Raw genomic sequence first — 26,257 nt, forward strand, 5'->3', positions numbered from 1 at the left:
TTAAACGCCGGCCGCGCCGGTTCTCAGTCGGTGGTGAGGCCCCCGGTGCACGGCGCTGAGAAGGTACGACGTGTCCTGGCTGCAGGCGGCCAGGTCATCCTGCTCCACGTTGAGCACGGCGAGGCCCATCAGGTGTTTCTTCTTAACGAGCTCGGTCTGCGAGAAAGGTTGGAGTTTCACGCAAGCAAGACACTACGTTGAGAGCTGATCGCCATAGCAGCTGTGCCAACAGAGTTTTGGTAAAGACGCAGTAAATTACGTTCAGCTATAAAAGCCAACGTTAAGGGACCAACGCTCGGTGGGTATCTGCGTTACTAGCGCTGTTGCCGTCGGCATTGTAAGCCGTTAGCGAAAACTCCATAATAGTCCTGGGACAAGGCGTTCTCAGAACAGTCAAGGGGCAGTTAGTTTTGAGAAAGTAGAAGTGAGTAAGATGGGATTAGAGGATCGGTGGAAGAGAAGAATGAAGTAGTAATGCTGGGGGAGAGATATGAGCTATCATAGATCCAAAAAGAAACAAAAAACAACAACACGAGAATCAGGACTGCTGAGTGTGCGAGAGCATCACAGTTCTGTTCATAGCTGGGTACTGGAAGAACCAAACAAAACACCTCACAGGTGGGTTACCATAGTGTAACACGAGACTGAAAGACAGATGTTGAGGCATCTTAATTTCGCGAAATATTAAAGTAAAAAATTTGAGAGCGACATGCATATAGTACCAGTTGGACAGCATTATTTTTCATTCATACTCGCTGTTCGACTAGCACTCCTCTACAATCAGGAGCCACACTTTTGGCGATGAATTTTGCAGCAGCCGCCGCAGAGGGAGAGTGGCACATGCCTCCGCTCTCGACATACCTCCAATTTCTACGATAGCCCCCTTTCGGCCATGCCTGCTTTCACAATAACCCTTCTCCTTCCATGGTAAACACCCTCCGCCCTCGCCATACCATCCTCCAGTTCCTTCCACGGTAACCACCTTCCAGTTACGCATTTCTTCCTCAATAAATCGTGCTCCTCCTCCTATTAACTTTGTTACTCTGCACCGTGGTCACAGAACGGTCGTTTATACACGTTGGCGTTTACGTACCTTGAGGACGACAGACCTCGCGCTTTCGAAGCCAATCCATTCATGCTTGCTGTTGGAGGCCGTATCACATTTCGTATTATTTTCCCATTTCAATGTCCACGATGCCAGTTCTTCGCAAAACTGCGCAATGGAAGAAAGCAGTAAAACACGTTGCGGGGCTAGTTGGTTATGCATTTTCTTTCGTTAAAATTTAAGCAGCGCTAACTTTTAGGACGAAAACACAGAGGACATGACAGGACGGGCGCTGACTCCAACTATGTTTATTGAACAAGTGTTTCGTAGAACATATAAGAAAAGACGACCGTGAGCGCATGCGCATCTGCGACAGACCACAAAAGGAAAGGCCAAGATGACAAAGATGACAGCAAAGGTAGATTAATGGGGGCGGCACGCATTTCGCCCCTTATTTTTAAGCAATCTGAATTCGCTGGCATGCAGGGAGACAGAAGTGGTGCTGACACACATGTCGCCTTTTGCCTTGATGAAAAATGCTTCGGATAATTCCCGAGCTAATCTATCTTTGCTCCTGGTTAGAATTTTGATTTTGTCAAGCCGTGGCTCACAGTTCTCATCGTTTTGGTCCTTGCAAGAACGGCAATGGGCGGGTAGATTCAGGCACGAGTCCGATGCGTTTCCCAAACTTCGTTCATGTTCCCTGGCACGTTCGTTAACACAACGCCCTGCCTGGCCAACATACACTTTGCCACAAGAAAGGGGGATCTTATAGACCACACCCGTGGCACACCGGACAAAGGGCTTAGCGTGTTTTGTTCCACAGCCGGATGTTGCAGGGCCACTACTGCTGACTGATCTTTGTCATCTTGGCCTTTCCTTTTGTGGTCTGTCGCAGATGCGCATGCGCTCTATGTTCTACGAAAAACGTGTTCAATAAACATAGTTGGAGTCAGCGCCCGTCCTGTCATGTCCTCTGTGTTTTCGTCCTAAAAGTTAGCGCTGCTTAAATTTTAACGAAAGAAAAGAAGAAAGCAGCATTTACGTCCGACACGCAACGCAGTGTTTTAGGTATTCGTGTGCTTCAATTTCAGTGAGCACGAAGCCACATTACGCCCCTTTGAATCTGCCTTTTTCACAAGATGTGGCGCCCTCTGCGGAGTGGTGATACATCATCTGTGATAAATCATCTGGTTGAAAGCAAATACATGTGGGAGACACAGGTGCGATCTGGTTCCACGAGGACGCAGCTGCTTCACCGAAGTGGCGAGTGTGTGTGCCTGACAGCTGCCGCCATCTGTCGCATGCACCTGTCACTAACATGAACTGCGCGTGCGCAGTAGGAGCTGGCAGCTTTATTTTCAACCAGTGGAGCTGGAGTGGAAGGGGTGCGCATGCGCACAGCGGCCTTGTGAAAAGGGTGGATTATATGGTTTCTTACTGAAATTCCGTACATGCGACATTCTTTACGTGGCTGAGGGCGCAGAGTGTCGTTTAGTGAACGAGCTGGGGTGGAAAATGTATAAAGTGCTGCATTGCAGTGTTTCCGAGTAGGCCACAAAAACAGGCTCGGGGATCTATGTTTCCTTCAAGCTATAATTTTATGAGTCAAGCATTTGGCCCTATAGGGGCACTGCAGGCAGGCATAGCAAATTTGCAGGTATGGGAGAAAAATTAAGTGGCTAGCCAGAGACTTTGCAAAAATACAGCACACCGAAGCAAATAACAAGTGATATACAGCAGGATGCTTAGGAAGATCTTGAACACAACCCTGAAGTTGCTTCCTTTCCCCACCTCAGGCTTCTTTCTTCAAAGGAAGCTCGAGCTCCACCACCCAGATCGCGTACACCCACGCTCCCTTAAATTCCCCTAAGCGCTGTTTCAGTTAAGTTCGGCGTTGTGTGCGCAACAGAGTAACCGAGGCGTACTTGGCAGACACCACTATGACTAGCTACGTAGTCTGAGGACCGGGGTTATTTCGGTATTCTCTACACCCTCAGAATCTGTACTGCGGATAGGAAGACATATTTTTCTCGAAGCAGTGCCACTCGTCCCGCCACTGTTCTGTCCTCGTGCATTGCTGTGATTCCACGTACAAATTCACTCCTCACTGTGTCGCTGCATGAAAACTAGCACGCCGGGCTGCATGCGACAATATAGAGTTTTAGCACAGCGCAGGTGTACTCGCGTACATCTTTGTATGTACTACAGCGGATCGGCATGGTGTCAGGCAGGGACGCGCACGCCACTGCGCATGCTCACGGCACCAGGCTAGTCCACAATGTACATACGCGTACAGTTCCGGTTTTAATATTACGGAGCGCGCATCGGCGATCGAGCTACTGTCCCGCATTACCTTGAGAAAATTATGAAGTACTTTAAGCATATGTTAGCACATGCCGCTGATGCGTTAGCGCATGCAGCCAAGAAACCATCATATCTTCTCTACAGAACTAGTGAGAAAATTTGAAACTCTGAAGCTTGCTTCGCAATATTTTGCCACACCTGTACGTTCTTGCAATGCTAAAACTCTCTACAAGAGCGGATTCTCCTGCTTTCCTCTCATTTAATTTTATACACAGCGTGTGTATGTGAGAGAGAGAGAGTGAAAGAGAAAGAGAGAGGTCAAGCATAGCAGCGACGTACTAGCGTACACAGTTGATGAGGTAGCTGCGGTGGGACGCGAGGGGAAGACGCGCGCAAAATGCATGCTGCGAAATTCACCTTCGCTTGAAAGGAATACGAGGCAACAAAATTGCGGCAACATGTTACGTCCTGACGTGGTCCGGACCAAGTTAGCGCATGTTCCTATGCCAGTCGATCGTCACGATGTTTGTACACGCGGCGTGGTAGTACGTACCACGACAAGGGGCACGTCGTCAGGTGTCGACTTGACAACCAGGTCGCCTAAGTCTTCCTTGGTTGGGTCGGCGAAAACGTATTTTTTCCCCACTGTCGACACGGTGGGCACCAGCTTGCTGCTCAAGTGCGGTGCGGGGCCCAGGATGAGGTTAAGGACGTCTACCTGTAGAAAAAATAAAGAGAAAGTCGCACAACAGTTACCTTTGTAAAGTGAGGTTTAGCAACAGCTGTTTGCTGCGTTGAATATAGTGTCGCTTATTTGCTATTTGTCTTCTGCTTTGGGAGAATGTTCATGACGTCACTGTCTCGTCAGTGATGACATCACTGTATACGAATCACTCAGCGTGGTGCGTTGCCATGGTACATTGCCGCGATGTCATGTGTGACGTCACAGCATGAGGATCAATCAGCGTAGTGCGTTGCGGGGGCGTAACGCGTGATGCCGCTGCATGATAACCAATAAGTGAGGTGCGCTGTTATACGACGACCGACGCCGCAGATCAAGGAAATACGCCTTTAACAGATGTCGCTGTAAAATACGACAGTCTCAAGTGTCCGCCATCTCGCAAAGCGCTTGTACACAAGCCTTCCTGTCCGCGGAGCATTCGCAGCGATTTGCTCACGCAGGGCGCTGCATTTGAGGAGGCACGATCGGCAAAACTGCTGCATTGCTGCGCCTGCTTAACGTATTTCATAGCTTTAGTAGAAAGCCAAGTTGGACTGGTTGGTATGCAATTGTCTTAGAAAAGGATTAAATAAAAAAAAATGGAGAGCACGAGACAACTATAAGAAAAAAAGCTACTGGACAAATACTATATCTGCGCTCTGTAGATGATTTTTCTTCGTGTGTTGCTTCATTCTCACTGTTTGCTATCTTCAGTAACAGGTTCACAGAGTGTGCAAACAATTGTTCGCTCTACGAAGCGTAAATATGTTTGGCAAAACACTTTGATGGGCAAGCGCATGAAAATGCGAATTGGCAATGGCTCGGATGACCACTCCTTAAAAGTAAATGCAATTTTAGGCTAGTCTCCGCAGACATCGAGAAGCAGGTATATACGTATACGGTATGCGTTAAAGAGCCGCGTGTCGAGCCTTCAGAATAACAAAAACTAAAAAGAGCGCCAATCATCATTTTGGTATCGCCGGCAGATCACCGGAGAGGCCATGTACTTTATGCCTTTGTGAAGCACAGTAATAGGTTCTCGACTATAACGGCATCCAATGCGCACCACATCCACGTGTGCACACCGAATGTTTTTCTCAGCCCTGCTGATAATTTAGAACAAATAAAACAATTTTATCGCACGTGTGTGCAGATCCAGGAACCCTAATTCAGGAAATTGGTCGTTTTCGCAAGGTCTTGGTGCGCCATCTAGGCTGTCTAGTTTGCTTTCTGGGCAAAGAAAGCTATACGAGGGCACCATTTGCACGAGTGTGACGCGTTAGGGTCATGGCACTCTGGTTGAAACACGCTCCTCGGTTTCGCAGAAACCGAGGAGCGTGTTTCAACGGACTATTTGGATCCTGATACTGAGTTCTAATTGAACCGCTACGGGTATCGCGCTTCTCCGGATCGCCGATTGGAATGAGCCATTAGTTAACGGCAATGAATGGCAACATCGCGCTGCTTTTCAGCAGTGTAAGTAACTTACAGGAGTCTGCTTTGCACTCAACTGATATGTTTAGCTAAAAATTCTAAGGTGATCCTCGGTGGACCATTTAAATGCGTTAGCACTCTCCGTTACTGCTGATTCTGTTGTTGCCCAGCCTACAGGTTAGGACGCGGTAGCGTAAGGGTTAATGCCCATATATGCATAATTGGTTATTCCCCGCTTTTGCATCATAGGTCGCTGAGAATCCTCGTAACACTCCTTGCGCAGTGGTTTAATTATTTATTACAGACAGCTCAAGGGCCCTCGGGCATGGGCTTTACATGAGGGGTAAGGCGAAGCGCCACAGCCCCGGCAGGTGGCTGTTTCAAACAAAACCACCGGATAGGCTTGTAGCACCCATTTGCTATTTCTGAACAACTTCTCGAGAGTAGTCATGAATTTAACGCCTGCCTGCCACGGTGGGCAGTTTGCACACAACCCGGTGAGCAGGTTGTGATGACGTCACAAGGTTCGCATCACGTCACGTGTCAAGCATGACGGCGGTCGCCATTTACGCTTGCAGAGATCGTTATAATGCTAACGCAATAATAAGCCAAGACATGACGGAAGTGCACGCGAGATGGCGCGAGCAGAATGAGAGTGATGAGCTGGCTTACGCACCAGGTTTTTGTTGAGCGCGTTGATGTTGCCGCCCGACTCGTACATACAAGGCGGGTAGGCTCTTCCTTGTACTACGAAGTTGTGAGTCTCCACAACGATGGCGTCCAAGTCGCTGAGGTATGAACATAAAGCAAAAGGTCTCAGGAGCGCCTGCTATCGGCAGAACACATTTAATGAAGAATGCTGTTGGCTTGAATGCTACAAATGCTGCTGTCTAGAATTTGACGGAGCAAACTGAAGGTTCGCTTCAGGATTCAGAGTAGACTTTACGGTCTCTTCGGTCCCACCTACCATCCCATATGCTTTGTATTCTGCTGACCTCAAGGTCGTGGGTTCGATCCTGATCACGGGGCCGTATTTCGACGGAAGCGAATTACAACAAAACCCGCGTGCTGTGCGGTATCAACGAAAGTTAAGGAGCCCCAAAGGTTCTAATCAACCAAGAGCACTCCACTACGGCGTCCCCCATAGCTTGAATCGCTTCGAGGAGTTAAAATCTCGCAATAAACAATCCACTATACTTTGTTTTCAGTGTTGTGTCTTCAGTTTGGCCTGGCGCACTTTGCACCAATGTTGGGTTCAATAATATTCCCCGAGGGAAGCTGCAGGAAACGTTAATTTGGTGCTCAATGATAGTAAAAATGGCAACACTGGCTCATCCAAGGTTGCAAAGCTTTGTTTTTTTAAATTTGATTAGGACAATAGCGCTGAGACGACACTTCAAAGTGTGTAGAGGCAAATGAGCCGCTACTAACCTGCCAAACGAGGTCCAGTCGTAAGATTCGATGGAGGCTGGCAAGACGTGAGCCCATATCTTGAAGCCCTTGTTGGCGACTTCTTTGTGTAGCGCCTGCAAAGGTACGACAGAGGAGCCCGCATCATTTCCCATGCTTGCGGAGTACGAGCCGCGATAGCTGCCCTCTGCTTCACTAATATAGTGCAACTCCACAGAAGCGATAATGAGATTACGCGATCGCGTCAAAGATAAAGGGACGAAGTGAGCTAATTAGCTAGTGAGTGAGTGAGCGAGCACAAGAGCGAATGAGTGATGCCTGAAAAAGAGTGAGTGTAAGAAGTGTTATCTTATGTCACGAGAACACATAAACAGCGGCACCAGGTACTTTCGCCACAAATGCACGGCTATAAAGTGTATGATGCATATCTATAGTATGATATAACTTAAAAAAAAAGAAACAGCAGGAAGTGACTCTGGGCTATGGTTCGCGGACCCCTGCATTATTTTGCTGACTAACAACAGTGAATTACATTAGTTTAATGATTGACTGTATCAAATAAGCCAGAAGCATCATAGTCATTGAGCTTACAATTTCGTCTCGTGGTTAGCTTCTTGTTTAGGTAACAAATAGTTAAACAGTGGACTACGTTCCGTCAGCGAGGAGTTCTATTCGCCTGAATGTGGGCGAAGCTTCACTGCGGGCTTGAGTTGTATTCGACTATAGTATTCCTTCGCCAGCAACTAGTATTCCTTATTCATTGCTTAGTGATTACAGTTGCTAATCCGCCCAATTAAGTGTTTGTTTCTTGTCGTTGTCCGGGTGTCCCTGTCTTGGTACTCTCCTTGTCTATAGTAGGAGTGGGTTGTTAAAATAATAATTAAAAGGAAAGAAAATATTTTTCCTAGTCCCGGCATCTGCCATTGCTAGTGAAAGCACCTGAGCTGGGGCAGCGGAAATGAAGGGATAGCAGGGAGACTGGAGAAGTCAAATGAAAGATGTCAGGGGACAGCCAGAAATGATGGCGGGGGTACAGGCACTGTACGCAAGTATTCTATGTGCACAATAACATATATACAGGGTGTCTATACTCCAGTTCAATGTTCTGTGGCCCTACAGCAGAGGCCAGAAAGGAAAGGGAAGGCATCTAGTCTTTGTCCCCGTTCCGTAGGGAGTGGATTGTTCATTGTTCGAGGAGGGTTGAAGGTAGGGTGGGGGGGGGGGGGGGGGGGAGGTTGGGGAGGCAGTGCGCGGTCGCTAGGACTGTGGTAGCCCACTCACCACACATAAGGAGAAAGGCCCGCTTCCTTCCTTTTCCTGGTTATAGCCTCTGATGCAGTGCCACAGAAAGCTGACCGGTAGTACAGTGTTGTGAAAGGTCTTCAGGCGTCGGACACACCTCAAGAACGAAGCTGCAGATGCCCCTCAAAGGAGGCCTCCCCGCCGATGGGTTAATCCCCATTAATCTCCCACCTCTTGCGATTTCACCCTAGCGGGTCCAAGGGGATCGGTGAAGGAGGAGAGGGGGAGAATCGATCGACTATTGGCTGGAGGGGCTCCTTTAAGGTGCATCTGCCGCTTTGTTCTTGAGTTGTATGCGGCTAGTAGCCCTGACTAGTAGCACGCGCACTGCCTGCGCCGCACTCATTGCCTCGTAAAGGACGATCTCCTTTGCCACGTCCCCGAGCGGCTTGGTGAACACGGCCCCGTCCCATCCGGTGTAGCTGGTGCGCAGGGTGTTGATGAGCCCCACTAGGAGCGGGTCCGCCGCCGTCGTGAACTGCGGAAGTGCCGCGAACCGCAGACCGGCCAGCACTTTCAGGTGAGCCGTCTGCTTCAGCGCCAGCCAGTCGGCGATGCCGTCCACTGCGAGGGCAAGCTTCTACTGCTTCTACTGCTTCTACCAGCTTCTACTGCTCACTGCGCGTATATATAGTTACAGTAGTTTGGTAGTTAAGCACAAAAGCAGATAAAGCTCTCTAAAAATTTTTAATTCGTCAGCATTAATACTCCTATGCGCGCAGAAAGTGCCCAGCTATGGCGGCGTGTGAAGCCTTGAGGGAGAGAATTCAAAGTCGTAGAAGGAGAGAGGATAAGTGGGTGGCGAGAGGGAAACCTGTCGTCAATCAGAATAGAGGGGTGGGGACAGTGGTAAGATGGTACAGGTTGCATACTGTGATGGCTGGATCACATCGGGCGAGTTTAGAGGGGAACCGCGATGCGATGACCTGCCATGTGGCTCATGGACTATCATACTGTATCAGGTAAAATCCTGGTGGCTATTTTCGTGCAGAAAACGAGCCAGGCGCCGGCGTTGTTTCTACGCGTCATCCACATAAAGTGGTCTTCCTAATTAGTGGCCGCGGGTTCAACTTCCTAAAGTACTCACCTTCTTGAGGCCTTTATTTCTGCGCAACCGGTGGCCTACGAGCACATCGCGGAGGTTAGCGGACAGACAGACCAGTTCGGAACGTCAAACAAGAATTATAATTGTTCGTTTTCGTTAACTTTAAAAACGCTACTATGGGCTGCTTGTTTTAGCTTTTAATTTGTATGTTGGGGTACAATAAATATAAAAAAAAGAATTGGGCGTTGGCAGAGCATGAACTGCGATAGCAAAATAACCGATGCTCATTTAGTAAGGGTAGCGGACTGCATTTCAAGAGGAGGCAAACAGAGGGGGTGGCAAGAAGTTAGCGGAGGTGGAGGTTGAGGTAAAAATGCCGCCGGGGATTCGACGGCCGCAGCTGGCACAGGGTCTTATTAATTGGATAGATATGGGAAAGGCCTTTGGGCTTCACTGGGCGTAGTCAGATGGATCATGATGATGATACATCTACATATGATGGTGATGATGTATCGAGACTTTTCGTTACTGCGTCTGTTCCACCGATTTTGTTGCCAGACACCACAGCGGTTATCAACCGTACCGCAGTTATCAGGTTATCAACCGTACTTGTACGCAGTCCATTTTACTGTCCATAGGCGTCGTGATAGTCTGTTAACCGCCTAGGTTTGGCCCAGTAGGACTGCCGGATTTATTTGTAGCGGATCTAGGGCCATTTCGCAACAGCTATGATCAAAGAGCTCTGACATGTCCCATTCGTCTCAGTAAATTCTGGATAACTCACTGACCAGAAGGTGAACGAGGGAGAGGTTAATTCCGAGAGCCTAAGTAGATGGTGACTCGGCTCACCGAGGAGGGAGTCTCCGTTACAGCTATTTCCTTAAAATTCAAAACGTTAAAAAATTAAACAATGAAAGTGTTATGTAATATGTTGAGCGCTGCTGGTAGCTGCCGGCGCTTCGAGTGAGGTTTCTGATACGGAAGCACAAAAATTTCGAGGGGGCGCTTTGGTGATCTAAAGTGACTAAAGTGCGGTGATGGGAAAGCCTATCCCGCAACGCTCTCCAGCGTCCTTACGCTAGACAAGGAGCATTGCATATGAGTTGACAAGAAGTCGACGTAGCATGTGGATGTGTGGCGCCATTTATTGCAAACGCCACAAATCACAAACGTGTAACGGACGTATGAACGAACGCCCAGAGTTGTGGCCGCGTGTGTGAGCCATTAAAGTCTTAAGTCTTGAAATCGCGGCGCTCACCGGGCGGCGTTGCGGCTCCTGTCCGCTCCTGGATGCTCCCCGTGGCGTCGATGTCGAGGCCGTCGTAGACGACGTAGGAACAACACTCGACGCACAGCTGAGTCCGAGTGAAGGGAAACTTGTGCTTGGTGCTCATGGTGGGGTCGTAGTAGCAGAGAGCCGCAGGACTCGTGCTCGTCGCGTTATTCGCCGCTGCGTCAGCAAAGAACACGGCCAGCTCTCCGGGACATGCTCGATGGATGAATGGAAGATAGGAGCGTCCCCTTTAAAACGTGGTGGCGGCAGTTGCTATCATCCTTTGCCTTTTTTTTATATTCCTTCGCAGGTTTTCTCAATCGGTCTATAAGTTCTCCATTTTCTTTAGATACATTTTTAATGCTACACTTCTAACCTTATGTCACGTCGCTGCTTTTGAGCCACAAATCTTCCGATCGCTTTTTGTTAACTCCCACATAAGATTCATTCACACAAGCATTGCTATCTCTAAACCCCAGGTCCTCAGGAAGAGTGGCTGTGCCTGCATTGAAATACGGATGGATACCAATACATCACCAACTACCGCCACCTGTCGGCTGCCAGTAGCGAAAACCGCGTAACTTGATGGGTATGTTTCTCTTGTGTTTGACTAAAGAGTACGATGAAATGGGGCCCGAAGAGGTTGATGACCTTCTCTACCTATGTGCTGCACAATACCACTTCTAAAATGCTTTCCGCGCTCGCATCGGCTAATTCAATCGGCCATAAGAAATGAATCATTTGTACCAAACATCCAAAAATTCCTGCGATAATTTTTGATGTTCCGTACCCTGCAACACGTGGTGGTGGGCGCGCAAAACAGAAGCGTTTGTTCAAACTTCTTGGACTCGACAGCAACGAAAATGCAATATTCATTCGCCACTTGTACTTTGCCTACGGCCTTCTATAGGTACGTGCTGAGAAACATGCTCTACCTGGACAGCTGTATGATAAGGATTGTGTTCTTCCGGATCTATCTCATACTTATCGTCTTTCCGAGCGGCATATTGTGTCATTCCCGTGCAGAGTATTGAGAGGTTCTAAATGGCTACAAAGGTTCCCTTTGATCTGGCACTCGGCTTCTGTCGTGCAAAATGTTCCGAAAAATGGGTCTTTGACAACTCGTGCAGACCAAAACACGTTAGGGATGGCGCGCTTTGGCCAAGGGGTTCTTGCGACATTAGGATCAAATAGTCTTGATCATCATCATCACTAGCATCCTAGTGGCCGATTCCTTGTATTGCGGATAGTAAAAGATGGAGAACCGAAAGTAATGCTCTTCTTTCTCCCTGTTATAAATATATTTAGTTAGCCCCAATGACGTACTTCCCGGGGTTATTTTTTACTTTATTAGGCGATTTTTGTCGTCCCACAGATTTAGGTTCATGAATTTTGTAGTTTTGTTGCATTTGAATATCCTACTCGGCTGTAATGTCAACTTTATTTTAGGAATGCGCTACCTGCATTACCCTCTCGTAGAATGCCCTCAAAAGATGGAAATGAGAGTTTTTTAAAGTAGGAAGGAAAGAATAAATTAAAAATAAATAAGGCACCCCTAACTATCTACTCACGTATTATTTTGGCAAGCCATAAGAACGAGCAATAGGTGCAAAGCCTATATTTAAATGCCTGCTTCCCAGAAGCAAGCGACGATCATCAAATAAAAAGTGCTAGTTAAAAATAAAGGGACAGTGCATGCTTACGTGGTGGAGCAGCTGCCAATAAAAGAGAAGGAGAAAAAGTCTCGATAGTGCATTTATTTCACATTCGCTCAGCCGCCCAAGCATTGGAGAGGACAATGAACTATAAGAGGGAATATACGGCATAGAAGTTGCAAAAATAAATTATAGAAAATACACTCAAAAGTAAATAGGGTGTAAAATATCACAGCGGCAGAATTGAAAGTACCAATGTATTAAAATAACACCATCAGAAAGGAGCGCGAACAACGCCTGAGAAAAAGCGCATAATACGCCTTAATTGTGAGAATGTGCATCCAGCTGATTGATGTGCACATACTTGAAAGAACGATTTTTATAAGGTGCGGCAGTTAGCAAGAGCGGTTTTTCTTGGTGATCGGCACTTGAGAAACGATAGACAGGTGACAATAAAACAAGCTGCTGCAGTTGGTTCATGTCATCCAGGGGTCAATTAACAGCGTAAATGAAGAATGATACGCCATGCAGTCTCGTCTTTTATTTGAATTGCTAATATACCTTAGAGATACCCTATAACAGGATTCAAATACTGATTGCGGCAGACTTAACGAACTGGAGGCAAAAATTTACGACATGATGAAAGACGCGCTAAGCCTCTACACTACACTATATCATACAATACCATACGTTGCCATACCATACCATACCGTATCATGCCATCATCGCACACCCAGGGACAAACAATATAACATTGGGACATTTAAATAAACTTGCAAAGAAAGGAAGTGAGGAGAACAGGCACTTACGCGCGAAAGAGATGAGGTAGGCGAGGATAGCGATGAGCACGAGCAGCACGAGGAAGCCGCTGAAGATGACGTACACAATGTACGAGAATGGAGTCACGGAGCCGTCCTCCCTGCATCGACGGACGCAGCTTAACTTTCCACCTCTGTTGTTCTTTTTCCCACAGCAAAATGTCAGTTTGCATTGGGGTCTACTTCGGCTGCGCTTTTCGCTAATCTGGACATCGTACTTCTTGAGGGAAGAAGAAAAAATTACCGACGATTACGTTACTTCCTAATGCGAAATTTGAGCGCAGCAAATAAGCTGTTTCACCTTTTCGATAGATTCAGGCAAAGAAATCGAGCAACACATGTATGCGCTATCACAGAATTTTTTTTTTATTTTTCACACGTATTCCTTTAACAAAGACTCCACTAACAGTTCTTGACAGTCATGAAGGAAGCTTTGTGGTCGGAGAAATAGACTGATATATGTTCGACTTGGTACACCAATGCTTGATTCTCAAAGACGAGATCTATACAAGTGCCTCGCGAGGTTGTCACAGCCGTGGGACGCGTTACGAGCGAGAGGAACGGTATGTTCTCCCGCATAAGTGTTAGGAAATTGCTGTTTGTCTTTATGTCAACATTAAAGTCCCCCACTACTAACATCGGTGTGGATCGATGGACGGTTAATGCGAGTTGCAGGAAGTGCACGACGTCTTTCGTGAGTGCGGTAGGGGCGAAGTAGGCAGCTACTACCAGCAAGCCGTTGGGCAACTTTGCGGCGCACAGTTCGCCAACTTCATGTGACGTGCCAAACATTTCGACTGGTATTGCAGAGAGACCTGTGCGCAAGTAGATAGCGACTCCCGCCGCTCTGTTGTGGTCTCTGCGAGCACCACAGCAGTATAGGAAATCTATGATTTCGAGAGGCTCTTCGGGATCCATCCAGGTTTCAGCAAAGCAAAGTACAGAGGAATGGCGCAGAATGTGATCGTGGTGTACGTCCTTGGCATGTGCGGCAAGGGAGCGTACGTTAAGAATGTGGTTGTGAATGATGAATCAAGTGCTGCCAGCGAATGACGCGTCCATTGGCTGTCTGCGTGTGTTACTGATGTGTGGTTAACATGTTAAGCTTCGCCTGTAAGAGTGGAACGCGACAGCGTCTTGCAACGCTGCCAGGGAGTCCACAGAACGCCATCGCCAATTCGGCTGTACGCCTTGCTGGACGGTAAATTTATTTTTTGAGGAAAGGAAATGTATCTCTCTCGCATATCTGGGTGGACACCTGCACCTCGCCGTAAGGGAAAGGGGGAAGATGGGAGTGAACGAAGACGCCGTATTAGCTAGACGCGCCTTTGTTCATTCCAAACCATTCAGCTCGCATTACGGAGTGGCTAGCGTGCTCGTATCGCACTCCGGAGACCCTGGTTCGATTCCCCAACTCGACCAATTTCGTTCTCGGTTTTATTGATTTATGCGGTCTAACTAGAAAGGTTAATTAGGCTTTTCATATTTATATTATTGTATTTCTATCCATCGTGTTCTGTCATTAACCTGTCAATTGTTGGAACTGTCTAGGATGTTCGACACAACGTATATGAAACGAGCAACGTCTTACTGAGTGGGGAAGTGCGTGGTGGTGGAGGGAACGCGGCTTCGTACTTATCTGTTTTTTTTCAGCAGCGTCTCCTTCCGCGGACGCTGTTGTCTATGCGGCGCGCGTCTTTCTTTTCTTTTCTTCTGACCTCTTCATTCTCCTCTATATTAATTAGGCTAATTGATTAATTAAGCAATTAACTAAACTCAGTCCAACTTAGTTGCAGCATCACTATACGATCCCTTTGATTGGTTGCATGGTTACTAGCCAAAGTACAATTGGCCCCATTTGAAATTCGCGCACTGTGACGTCACGAGCATTTCGACCAATTGAAAAGCGTGACATTGGGGGCGGAGCTGGTTACGAGGCCGACGCCGACGCCGACGCCGACGACGACGCGAAACCCAGGAACGGACGCCAAAGAGCTGCGCTCTAAAAGAAATGCTGTGGCTTAGCTCAGCTAGGCCAGGACATACATAGCGAAAGATACGTTAGGCGCCAAGCATAACATGCTCGGCGCCTAACAACTATGGCAACCGGTTGCTATGGTTGCCATGGTTACGGCGCATGCGCAGTACTGGCCTGCGACGACCGCCCGAAACGCGCCGCTGGCTAGCCTAGTGTGGCGTTCGCTACAAGAATTGACAGGACGATCACGAATCCTAATGCGAGAAAGCTAAGACAAGAGCTTGAATTACCCTCGATGATTACTTTGGAAGTTTTACTCAAATGGGTGCTTTTACTGAGTGGTTGGAGGTGACGGGGGAAGTTGGCTGGTGGGTGCTGCTTCTGGAGGGCAACTGGCCATCTCACTGCGTCTTTGAATACGATTTCGCTTTCGCTTTTTCGTTTCCTCTGCTGCGTGGGCTTCTGGTGTGTGGAGGCCTTGTTGAGGGTAGAAATAGGTGGGTTGGGGGGGGGGGGGGTGTTGCGCTTTTGGAGGGAAGAGGCTTCACCCATCGAGGTTTCACACAACGGGAATGTCTTGTCTTTACACAGATAACATCGGCATTTTTGCCGAGTGCCACCCTTACTGTTCTCGCTGCATAACAAAAAAGGAACTAAGAAAAGGTTTTCTCGCAGTACTTTTTCGTTACACGAAATATGCTAAACATGCATTCAATTTTTTGATGTGACAATTATATTAGACGATTAAACTGACAGTTGTTACTTTCACATATAAGGACGAGATAAAAATTTCTGAATTTCTTTTTTTCCCTTTTTCTCAAAACCAGAACTTGGTTGCACCTCACCAAAGGCGCTACCGATAGAAAATGCCATCCCTGCCTCCTGGGAGTCTGCTCTGTCCATCTACCGGTCAGAAGATCAGCGGAAACTGACTGAAAGGGCCGCCCGGATGTGTGCAGACACTAGAGCCCTTAGGGTGCCTCGTATGGCGCGCGGACATCAAGGAACCCTAGGAGCCCTGGTATGAGGGCCCCACCTGGGAGGTAGGAAAACCGAACGTGAAGAGACTCCCTGGAGGGTCTCGAACATTTTCAGCAATAAATTTTTTATCCCTCTCTCCCTCTCTTCTCTGCACAAGGATCCGAGGCTCCCTCCTTGCACACTCTAAACAAGAATATGCCTATATGGGAGTAAAATGGAGTAAGGTGCCCTCTAGCGCACATCCTTTTATGTCGCTGGAAATGTTCGACCCCCCCCCCCCCCCCGCCCCCTGGGGGTCATACTCCCTTTTACCTCTCTTATAACAGGCACTAGGACAGCTTATTTCCTTTTAGCTCCTTTATGTTTAGAGTGCGGAGTAAACTCTACAACCGCGTAAGAAGTCGACATACGAAACGATACGGGCATCACAAATCATAAGCCAGAGGAACAAGAAAAACATTGGCTGTGGTTTAGCTCTGGTTAAACGTGGAGGATTGCAAAAGCAACGAGGAGAGAGAGGCGATGGAGAGCGCGGCAGTAGCGGCGGCCCCGGCACGCTATCTATGCGCAGCTACTGCGTATGCGCAACTGGCGAGCGCGGCGGCGGCACCTCTGAGTCACCCGCGCAGCGACAGCGGCGGCGCACCAGCTGTGCGCCGTGTGACGTTTCTTCTCCTCGCGCATGCGCAGTATGGCTTTTCCTCTGCTCCGCGAAATGGCTCGGCGACTACCGTAGTGTTGCTTTCGCAACAAAAGATGCCCTTTCGACCATCTGCCGATCCACTCACACTTCGACTGCTGGCGGCGTCACCCCTTCGAACTGTTTGGGGAGGCTGATCGTCTTCTCGAACCATGCCTGCTCCTCAGAGTCCGGGAATATGACAGCACTGAAAGTGACATTTGTTTGGTGAGGAACAATGCAGGCGTCTGTGCGCAGCCGTAATGCCACAACAAAGCAAGTAGCAGAGCTGACGCAGTTTACAGTTATGCACCGATCTCAATGCAGCAGTCACGACGCCAACACTCCCTCAGGGGACTGCTAAAGTTTTTGATCCTGGGGCACATGGCGAGTGACAGTTATTGTCACAAGGGCAATTGCTTGGATTACTGACAGCGCATCTTTCATCAGAACCATGCATTAACTTTTAATGAGACCGAAAATTTAAAGTGAACGAAATGGGTTTTAAAGAGTTCTTTTGGATATTTCGTTATAGAGAGCCCGCCGCGGTGGCTGAGTGGTTACGGCGCTTGGCTGCTGACCCGAAAGACGCCGTTTCGATCCCGGCCGCGGCGGCCGAATTTCAATGAAGGCGAAATTCTAGAGGCCCGCGTGCTCTGCGATGTCAGTGCACGTTAAAGAACCTGGGGTGGTCGAAATTTCCGGAGCCCTTCACTACGGTGTCCCTCATGGTCTGACTTGCTTCGGGACGTTAAACTCCAATAAACCAAACCAGAGAAGTAAAATAGGGGTCTCGGTGCATTAATTAGAATGACCGTCTACAGAAATCTTGCCAGTATACATACACGTTAGACCCTTTTCAAAATAGGGATCTTACCAAATTGTCTATTCGGGACCGAAGATGAAGAACCTTAAAGTCAGGGCTTCTTGCGGCAATGCTCGTCCGCATGCGTTTGACCCGAACGCAGGCTATCCGCTCAAACGCACGCATAATGAGCGATGCTGCTCCGGCTGAAATATGGTTCGACGCTGAAAGGATTACTCGACACGGCCTTCACTCGGACCACGCATCTAGAAACGCAAGGAAGACGGGCCACACGCACATACCCGGCTAGGACGGCCTCTGCTGGAGTCAGCCTCGTCGTAGTCGTAGGGGACGTGCTTTTGCTCTTCCTGGATTTTGCTAGGTCCGGCTTCGGAGGTGGCCTGCGTGCGAACGAGATGCTTCCATGAAAGAGCACGGCAGGATCAGCAGGATCAGCAGGAAATACTTCATAGTGGAATTTATTTCTCGTGCTTCTCCGGTTTCAACAGCCGTACGATGACTGTGCCGTCAAAGTGTGGTTATAGGTGACGTGAGGAAACGAAAAAACTATAATACAGTCGCTGCTTCGACATTCGTTGTCTTTCCAGCTCTTGAGGAGGGCTGGCTTCAGCACTGTAGTGAATTAAAACGATGAAGCAGCGATTATATCGGCCTTTTTCCGTACCTCACGTGATATATAACCACACTTTGACGTCACAGCCATCGTTTGGCTGTTGAAACCGAAATCGAAACAGCATGCAGAAAAATTCCACTATAAATTATTTAATGGTCGTAGGGGAATCACGTGGTGATTCATGCATAGTGGTGTCTTCCGCCACGTGCCACCAAGATTTGGTGTCTATATTTCTTTAAAAATGGCTTCCTCGTACAATAACAGAAAGACAGGTGCAGCTTGCGCTTGACAATAGCAGGTCACGCGGCCCTTTTAGTTAGTTTATGTGATCTCAGTATGTGATGACGCTGCCTCATGCAGGCGACAGCAATCACGAGATGTCGAGGGTGGGGTGGGGGGAATGCCCCCTACCCCCCACGAGTGTTCCCATTACCTAACCGCAAAAGTTTCTCGTGGGAGGTCGCCCTTCTGGCCATATGGGGCAGCTTCGTCTTAGTAGGCGCGCCGCACTGGAAGGGTCGGTCGGTGGACTCCTGGACTGAGTATCTCTCCCGGGGGAATCTCACCGCTTCCTCTGAAGCTATAAATTTTTCTCCTCCTCCTGCTCCTCCTCGGTGACATAGCCTGCGCCTTTCGACCCATCCCGACGAACAAAACTCTATACCGTGGCCGATGCCCCGAACCTATACGGCGGTGATGTTTTGATTCTTTTGAAATTAAATCATCTGTCTTCGTTGCGAGCGGAACTAAATCTGATCACCATATCCGCGCCTTTAAAAACGGGCATGGGCGTCCTCATGCAATGTAACTCCGCCTTGGTGGGTGGGTGGCCCACAGTAGGCGGCGACCACGTTATCTTTTCCGTACGGTCTGGCACTTCCAGGCGATTCGCACCGCGTCTCCCAAGCCCCGCCTCACAGACCCTGAGGCCGCCGGCCTGCAATGGCCGCTGGAACGTCTCGAGGTAGTGGCCACGAACTAGGAGCCTATTCCACGGACGTACTTTACGAGCTTGATTTTGGACCTGAGAAATATTAGCGCTTTTCTGACGCAGATTTCGTACCCGCACCTTCGTTAAAGAGACGTTAAGAGAAAATTGATGCTGGCTTTGGTTTAAAGCGCTAACGCTTTCTCACGACGGAAGGGGTCTAAAGAGACGAACCTCTTATAAGAGAGACAGGAGCGATAAATGAAAGGCAGATGTTGCCATTACCGACCGCTTCCACATGTCCAATATACGGTAATGTGAAGCGAATTGTTTTGTTGAATATAATAGAACACAAAAAATTACGTGTCCGAGTATTAAGGCAAGTTTTGGGTAGATACGATATACTAGTGCACGTTTGCACATGCTAAATTAAGCGCCTGAAAACTCACCGCACTGGACATACTAAACGGGTTAAGGTGTCAACAATCACCACAGACATTATAACAGTTTTCATAATTTTAAATCGGAGTTACGGGAAAAATTGTAATCATCACTTTGAATTTCTCAGAAATAGGAGCGTTTTTACGTGCCGAGTAAACGTTCACAGAGTAAGAAAGGCCCTGCTATAGAATTTTACTCGGATTGAGTTCTTGAAGTTGTTCTTAAAGTATACCCTCACCTATCCTCACTAAACAGAGCGCGCGGCGATTGTCACATCCGTTTTTGCGTGTGCGTTTGTGTAATGTCAGAAATGGCTTGGGTTCAGCGTAACTTGAAGCTAGCTATGCGAGCGAAAGCTCTGTTAAGCACACCCTCAACTGTTTTGAAATAAATGTCAAGGTCAAGGGTCAAAGGTCACGGTAAGGTACCCAAAGGTCATAACCACATGATCACGTGGTCATACCACCATAGTAAAAAAAAAAACCAGCGCTTAAGAACACGGACAGAGGACAAGGTGAAACAGACTGACGGCGCTGATCCGTGTTCTTAAGCGCTGGCTTTTTTTACGATGGATCACCACCAACTCGCCCAATCCTCAGTTCTTCTGCATACCACCATAGCTTGGGCCATACCCCAGGAGGTTAAGTTCGGTTTGATCTTGTCAAGCACTGAAGGTCATTGCGTCATCCACATCGAAACTGGAACTTGCACCCCAGGAGTAGAGCTCTCGCTCAGAAACCGGCTTGCGTATTTGCCTTACACACCTTCTGATGCAAGTTAGGGGTGGCGGTAGCTTTTCCCGTCCCTTTCAACAAAGATTCACTTGTGATTAGGCTCTTTCCGACGCATCACTGCAAGCCTGCTGCGATCTATTCGTGGGGACGACGAACACCTCTGCTGCACCAATCATCTCCGACAACGAAGGACGAAGAATACAGCGCAAATCACGTCAAGTGAGAAGCCGCCGGCTGAGTTTCATCAGGCCCTGTAAGCGCTTGCTTTCGCAAAACACGAAGCATCCCTCCCCAGTTCTGCCAGCATTTGGGACAAACGCTCACTTTGGTTGGTCTTCATCCCAGTCTTCTGCCTCCCCGTCTGGCGGTGCAGTAATCTGGCTGGGCGGTGCAGTACATCTGTAAAAACCAGAATCACAGTCACGTGAACAGTGCGCAGTATTTTGGCGTAATAAGTAAATAGCTTATAAGGGTACTTGCACCGCCTGAGTCGTAATCGGGCTGCTCAGAATCTTCTCCATTCTTCTTCTGCGCGGAATCGCCTCGCGGCCACGCCCCTGCGCTCAAGGATGTGTGCTCCTGATGATGGTCGTTGTGACGTTGACGATAGCTTCTTGGCTGAGGAAAAAAAAAGGGCGGAATTTTATCAATGGGTATTAAGAGAGATTGCTAGCATTTTATTTTGATTTATACTTTTGCTGTCGGCACGGCGCCTACGATTGTGCGCGTGGCTTTTCTAAGTGTTTTTCTTTTTCGAAGCGGCTACATTTAAAATCCCCGCTGAACTGAATAAAAGGTTCATTTTTTAGAGCGCAGCTCTTTGGCGTCCGTTCCTGGGTTTCGCGTCGTCGTCGGCGTCGGCCTCGTAACCAGCTCCGCCCCCCTTTCATCCCCCCAGCGCTATCGGCGTCAGCGGCATCAGTCAGTCGCTGCTATCTCTTCCCTCCTCCCTTTATCGTGTTGTCCGCTTGCTGCGCGCGCTTCTGCCCCCATCGTTTGCCGCTGGGTGTACACGCCGCCCCCCTCCCCCCTCTTCCTGCGAGTATCCGGTTGTCAAAGCGCCGGCTCGAACTTAATTCCTTTCTTCGCTCCTCCTCCAATGCAACCCCTGTGCGGTGGCAATCAGAGAGCCAGATCGGTGGCGGCGGATATGTATATATGTGCACCGCCCGAGCCGAAATTGCGAATACGTGTGAAAAATAAAAAAAAAATTCTGTGATAGCGCATACATGTGTTGCTCGATTTCTTTGCCTCAATCTATCGAAAAGGTGAAACAGCTTATTTGCTGCGCTCAAATTTCGCATTAGGAAGTAACGTAATCGTCGGTAATTTTTTTTTCTTTCTACGAAAACAATCGTTTTTCAAAGACAAGAAATAGAGATGGATGTCTCGAAGTTGTTTGGTGCGCTCAAGAGGTGCACTGATGGTGGTGGTGATGATGATGATGATGATGATGATGATGGTGATGTTTTCAGGCTTAATAGCACATACCCACTCCGGGTGAATTGTAATGGTGCGTAGCGGATACAGACGCACTCATGTACAAGGAGTGGAGTAATTTGATAATTTTTTGAGTTAGAGCTAGAATTTGTATAAAATAAAAAACGCGGAAAACAAAAAGTAGTGTTATGCTATGACTTCTTTCTCTGACGCGGTGGACTGTTCTACTAAAGGACACTGGCAGCTGAGTTTTCGTGGCGGCAAAAACTTCGGATGGTAAAGAAACTAATTAAAATAATTGATCGGACATAAATGTGTTTGATAGAAGAATAAGGCTGAAATTCCGCTACCGTAGGAAATGCGTGAATTCCTGAACTTTTCGAGGGATTACTGTGTTTTTTGTCTGAATGGGGTGCTCTAAATAAACACGCGGAAATTTTCAGATTTTTCTAGACATTAGAACATAATTCATGTCCGAAAGGGTTAATTGAGTCCGTGCTTCATGGGCAATAAATGACTGTGTGATTACTCTCAGTTAAAGTTCAATTCAGGAGAAAAAAAGAACACTTATAACTCTTCCACGGAATGAAGAAGTGTTACCGGACTATCTGGGTTCGAACCCTACCGCGGCGGCCGCGTTCCGATGGAGGCGAAACGCAATATGCGAGTATGTGCTGTGCAATGTTAGTGCATGTTAAAAATCCCCAGGTAGTCAAAATTATTCGCGAGACCTACACTACGGCACCTCATTCTTCCTTTCTTTTTCACTCCCTCCTCCATCCCTTCCTTTACGGCGCGGTTAAGGTGTCGGCCGATATATGTGAGACAGTTACTGCGTAATTTCCTGCCCTCAAAAGCCTTTTTTTCTTGGCAGTCATTGTATCGCTGTATCTCATTCCTGCCCCCATATGAGCAAATTCTCTTGTGATACTGCTTTCATGTGATTTCGACCCATCGTTGCCTTTGACTACAAACTACTTGGAAATGCGGATCTGAGCAGCCCTGTTCACTCTGCTCTCTAAACACGAAAGGAGTAACACGGGAGTAAGCTGTCCTCTAGATTACCCCCTTTAAAGGGAAACTGCATATGTTTTATAAATCAAAAAGCTTGAGAGGGTCGAATATGTGAAACTTGCGGGTAAAGCATCCGAAGTCTTTTTGGGCTAGCACATGAAATAGTGAAGTAACCGCCGATTAAAATCCGGACGCCCTTCAAGCTTCTCCGCAGCGCACAACGCCAAGTGGGGGGGGGGGGGGGGGGCGCATGATGACGTCATCGAAGGTATCGGTACATTTCCAACGCCCATACGCCTGCTTTGAAGGAAAAAAACCAACGCCACCGAAGGCAAACCCTGCCGAGAGTTGTTTGGCAGCGTCTAATGAGTCAGGGCAAGGTGTGGCTGACGGCAGCAGTAATTTAAAATCATACCTTCCGTGACGTCACGCTGAATTTCCCCGCGCCCCTCCGGTGCATTGAGGAGAAGCGCGAAATTCAACTGTTGATTACGTCACTATTTTAAATGCTAGTGCAAAAACACTTGGCATGCTTTACCCGCAGCCTATATAGATTTCAATCCTTGAATATCGCGAAATTCTCAAAAAAGTGATGCAGCTGCCCTTTAAGGAGCAGGATATGCTGCCCAAGCCCAGTTATAGGCTTCCATAGTTATAGGCTTCCAAAGAATACCTAAGGTTGGCAACAGAAACAAATCCCCTCTTTAAAACATGCGAAGTTCTGGCAGCTACAAAGATTTTAACCGAGGTTGCAACCTCCTCTGTTTGCTAACCTCAGGACCTCCGGTGACGTGTTTAAAAGCCTCCACCCACTGCTAACTGCAGCAAGCTAATATGCTTTGCAGTGGGAGCAGTGCATTGAGAGTGAGCATTCCGGATATTTAGTGACCGAAATACAGTCGGGTACTCGGGCAGGATACCCTTCTCCTGAAACGGTGAGCGCTAGAGGACAGTTTACACCCTTTTTACTCCCATATGGGTGCATTCGGGTTTAGAGCGTGGATAAAGATGCCGATACTGCTACCATCGTAAAGACAAAGAAATAAACGCTCACCTGCTTTCTCGTGAGGGTGTGACAACATGAGTCCAATGGTGAAACTGATCCCGTAAACTGCTTTCCCTTCATTACGCGATCAAATACTTGTTTAGTGATAAAGCATTTTTCGATTGCTCAGAGCTTGGTCCCGTGCGATTTGCCCTTGTGTTTACTTTGAAGGCTTAATGCGTTTGCTCATGCATAAACTCCGGGCAAATATTGTCATCTCAATACATCTTTGGAGCATAACCGTGACCACATAGTGGAGCCATCACACTGGAGCACCATGCCCCTGCTGGAGATGTGGAGCCCATCGGCGGTTCTCATTCGGGCACTTGGAACGCAGCCGTGGTTGCAGTTTGGTCGTAGTGGAGTACCCAGAGCACTGAACACAGTGAGAATGCGATTTTATTCACGAACAACAACAGCTGACTGCTCTCTTTGCAGGCTTGATGGGAGGCGTTATTTTTCGCAGCGCCCCTTGCGCTGCGAAAAATAATGTCACACCAACTTGCCCAAGCTTCTACAGTATCTGATGGGAGGCATTTCGAAAAATTGGCGCCTAGGACAAGCCATATAATAAAATAAAGCCTCACAGGAAACGAAACCTTTTAGTTCTCAGTGCGGCCACCAGATGGTGGGACGCTCCCAGTAAACTTAGGCTGTCTGGATGCAGCTTCCTTTGCCAACTTTGGGGTGCACCGACGCAAGGAATGCTGCATCGAGGCATCGCAAGCAATCTAATACTGTAATGCCTTGACTATATGCTAATATACCGGCTAGGGTAATTATGCCTCAACCGCCCGTTACAAAGGAGACAGCCACAAGTGAAAAACATCACCATCTAAAGCCACGGGATGTAAAGCCGGAAGAAGCACATACTTATAACTGGAGACATTGGAGAACGCTGCAGCGAACGTAAAGCTGTAGAGCCTGATATAAAAGAAGAAAGTAGGGAAATATCTCATGAAGTCCTCTAGGATTGAAACGGCAGCGACGGTGTTGCATAGAATTACTATGAAAGTGGAATAATAGAGCAGAGTGCGGACCCATTTCGGTGTTTGATGTTTTAACATGCTAGTTTTAAGGAGCTCGTGTTGAAGAAAATCCGATGTCGACATCGGCCTCGTCGGCGTCGGGGTTGTTGACCGTGAGCGAAGAATCCACGAAACATACCGAGAGAATATCTAGGAGGCAAGTGGGCCACCCAGGTCAGGCAACCTTGTGGCGTCATCACAACCTACCCAGCGGATTGTGAGAGAACTGCGCACCGTGGCAGGTGGCTTTTGGTTTGATTTATGGTTTATAGGGGTTTAACGTCCCAAAGTGACTCATGCTACTAGGGACGCCTTAGTGAAGGGCTCCGGAAATTTCGACCACCTGGGTTTCTTTAACGTGCACTGACATCGCACAATACACGTGCCTCTGGAACTTCGTGGCGGGCGGGCCAGTGCGCGGGGCAGAGCAAAAGTAGCGCCAAATTTGCAAATACCGAAAGTGTTGGACCATGTGACAGGAAGCGTGGGCGGAGCCAACGCGTGGCGCCAAATTTGAAAGTCCAGAATGAATACTGAGATGAAACGAGGGAAAATGTGCAGTTAATCGAAATCCAATCAATAATTAATGATTATAGAAAGTGTCGAGTGAATTAAGGTGAAATAAGATGCATTAAATATGAATAAAGGAGATTTAGTTATGAATTAAGGTGAATTAATGTGATATAAATGTGAATTATAGGCACATTAGGATAATTAATGGTGAATTAAAATGAATTAATTGTGAATGCAGTGGGTAATTAAGGAACCAATTAAAAACAAAAAGCAACTTGAAATCAGGAGGCGTCATTGCTTCCGCATTACTTCAGTGAGGGTTACTGCAGTGATCCAGAATTTTTTTCGTGACGTATGCAGCTGCGAAGCGACGTACTTTCAACTGGGCGAGTTGGTTCACGATGTGGAAGAATAGCTGCGAGAGATCAGATAGGGAAAGAAATACACACGTGCCCAGCACAAGAGGGTACTAGGCGCTGCATGGCTGGCCGACGGTTGTCAGCGCCCGGTGTAACCTGACCTTCCTGTGAACCCAAACATTGCGATGCTAGTGTAGTGCCCCTGTCCTCTACTAAATCTGCAATGAAACCGCAAATAGACGACAGCCTATATTGAGATGCTATTCTGAGCGCGGAGATAGCTTGGCGTTGACACATCGGAAGTGAACTTTCGACATCTATATCTGAGTGGGAAAGTAAATAAACGGTATCCCCACTAGACATTTCAATCTCATATCCTAGCCTCATTCCAGTTCACATCCTCCACGATGGTTTCGTCCACTCACCCGTCCATTGCTTCGAATTGCGCTCTGACGCCGGGAATAGTCTCACCTGCGGGCTGTTTTCACGAAGTTCGACGGGCATTTACGCCCCATGCATGCGTGTTTTCAGAGCAAACAAACAATTTAGCTTGCGGCGAAAATCTGGCGCGCCCGAAGAATTTAGCGCGAGAAATTTCCTTTAGTAAATGCTGGATGTGTGCCCGCACAATATCTATGGAAGAAAAACAGTGGCCCAGTTCTGAATTC

At 47.9% G+C, this 26,257-nt stretch overlaps 1 protein-coding gene across 1 annotated transcript; it reads right to left on the minus strand.

Moving 5' to 3' along the window:
* LOC149364380 (uncharacterized) lies at positions 1 to 26,022 on the minus strand. Its single transcript, XM_089568674.1, has 12 exons — positions 26,015 to 26,022; positions 20,515 to 20,589; positions 17,756 to 17,854; positions 16,758 to 16,856; positions 13,002 to 13,111; positions 10,523 to 10,714; positions 8,569 to 8,783; positions 6,939 to 7,033; positions 6,184 to 6,295; positions 3,906 to 4,070; positions 1,094 to 1,213; positions 1 to 156 (listed from the first exon to the last, which is right to left on the minus strand). Exons 1-12 carry the CDS (start codon positions 26,020 to 26,022, stop codon positions 1 to 3), a joined length of 1,446 nt encoding a protein of 481 aa, XP_089424800.1.
* Between the last annotated feature and the right edge of the window lie 235 nt (positions 26,023 to 26,257).

The sequence above is a fragment of the Amblyomma mixtum genome, chromosome 2 (assembly GCF_055824585.1).
Source record: "Amblyomma mixtum isolate Tamu chromosome 2, ASM5582458v1, whole genome shotgun sequence".
NCBI lineage: Eukaryota > Metazoa > Arthropoda > Arachnida > Ixodida > Ixodidae > Amblyomma > Amblyomma mixtum.

Excerpts from the sequence above, each read along its gene's own strand:
- LOC149364380 (XM_089568674.1), bottom strand. Across the intron at positions 13,112-16,757 it reads ACGCCGCCAGCAGTCGAAGT|GGAGGACGGCTCCGTGACTC; the intron begins GTGAGTGGATCG and ends CCGTCGATGCAG. Across the intron at positions 1,214-3,905 it reads ACGACGTGCCCCTTGTCGTG|TTTTGCGAAGAACTGGCATC; the intron begins GTACGTACTACC and ends TCCATTGCGCAG.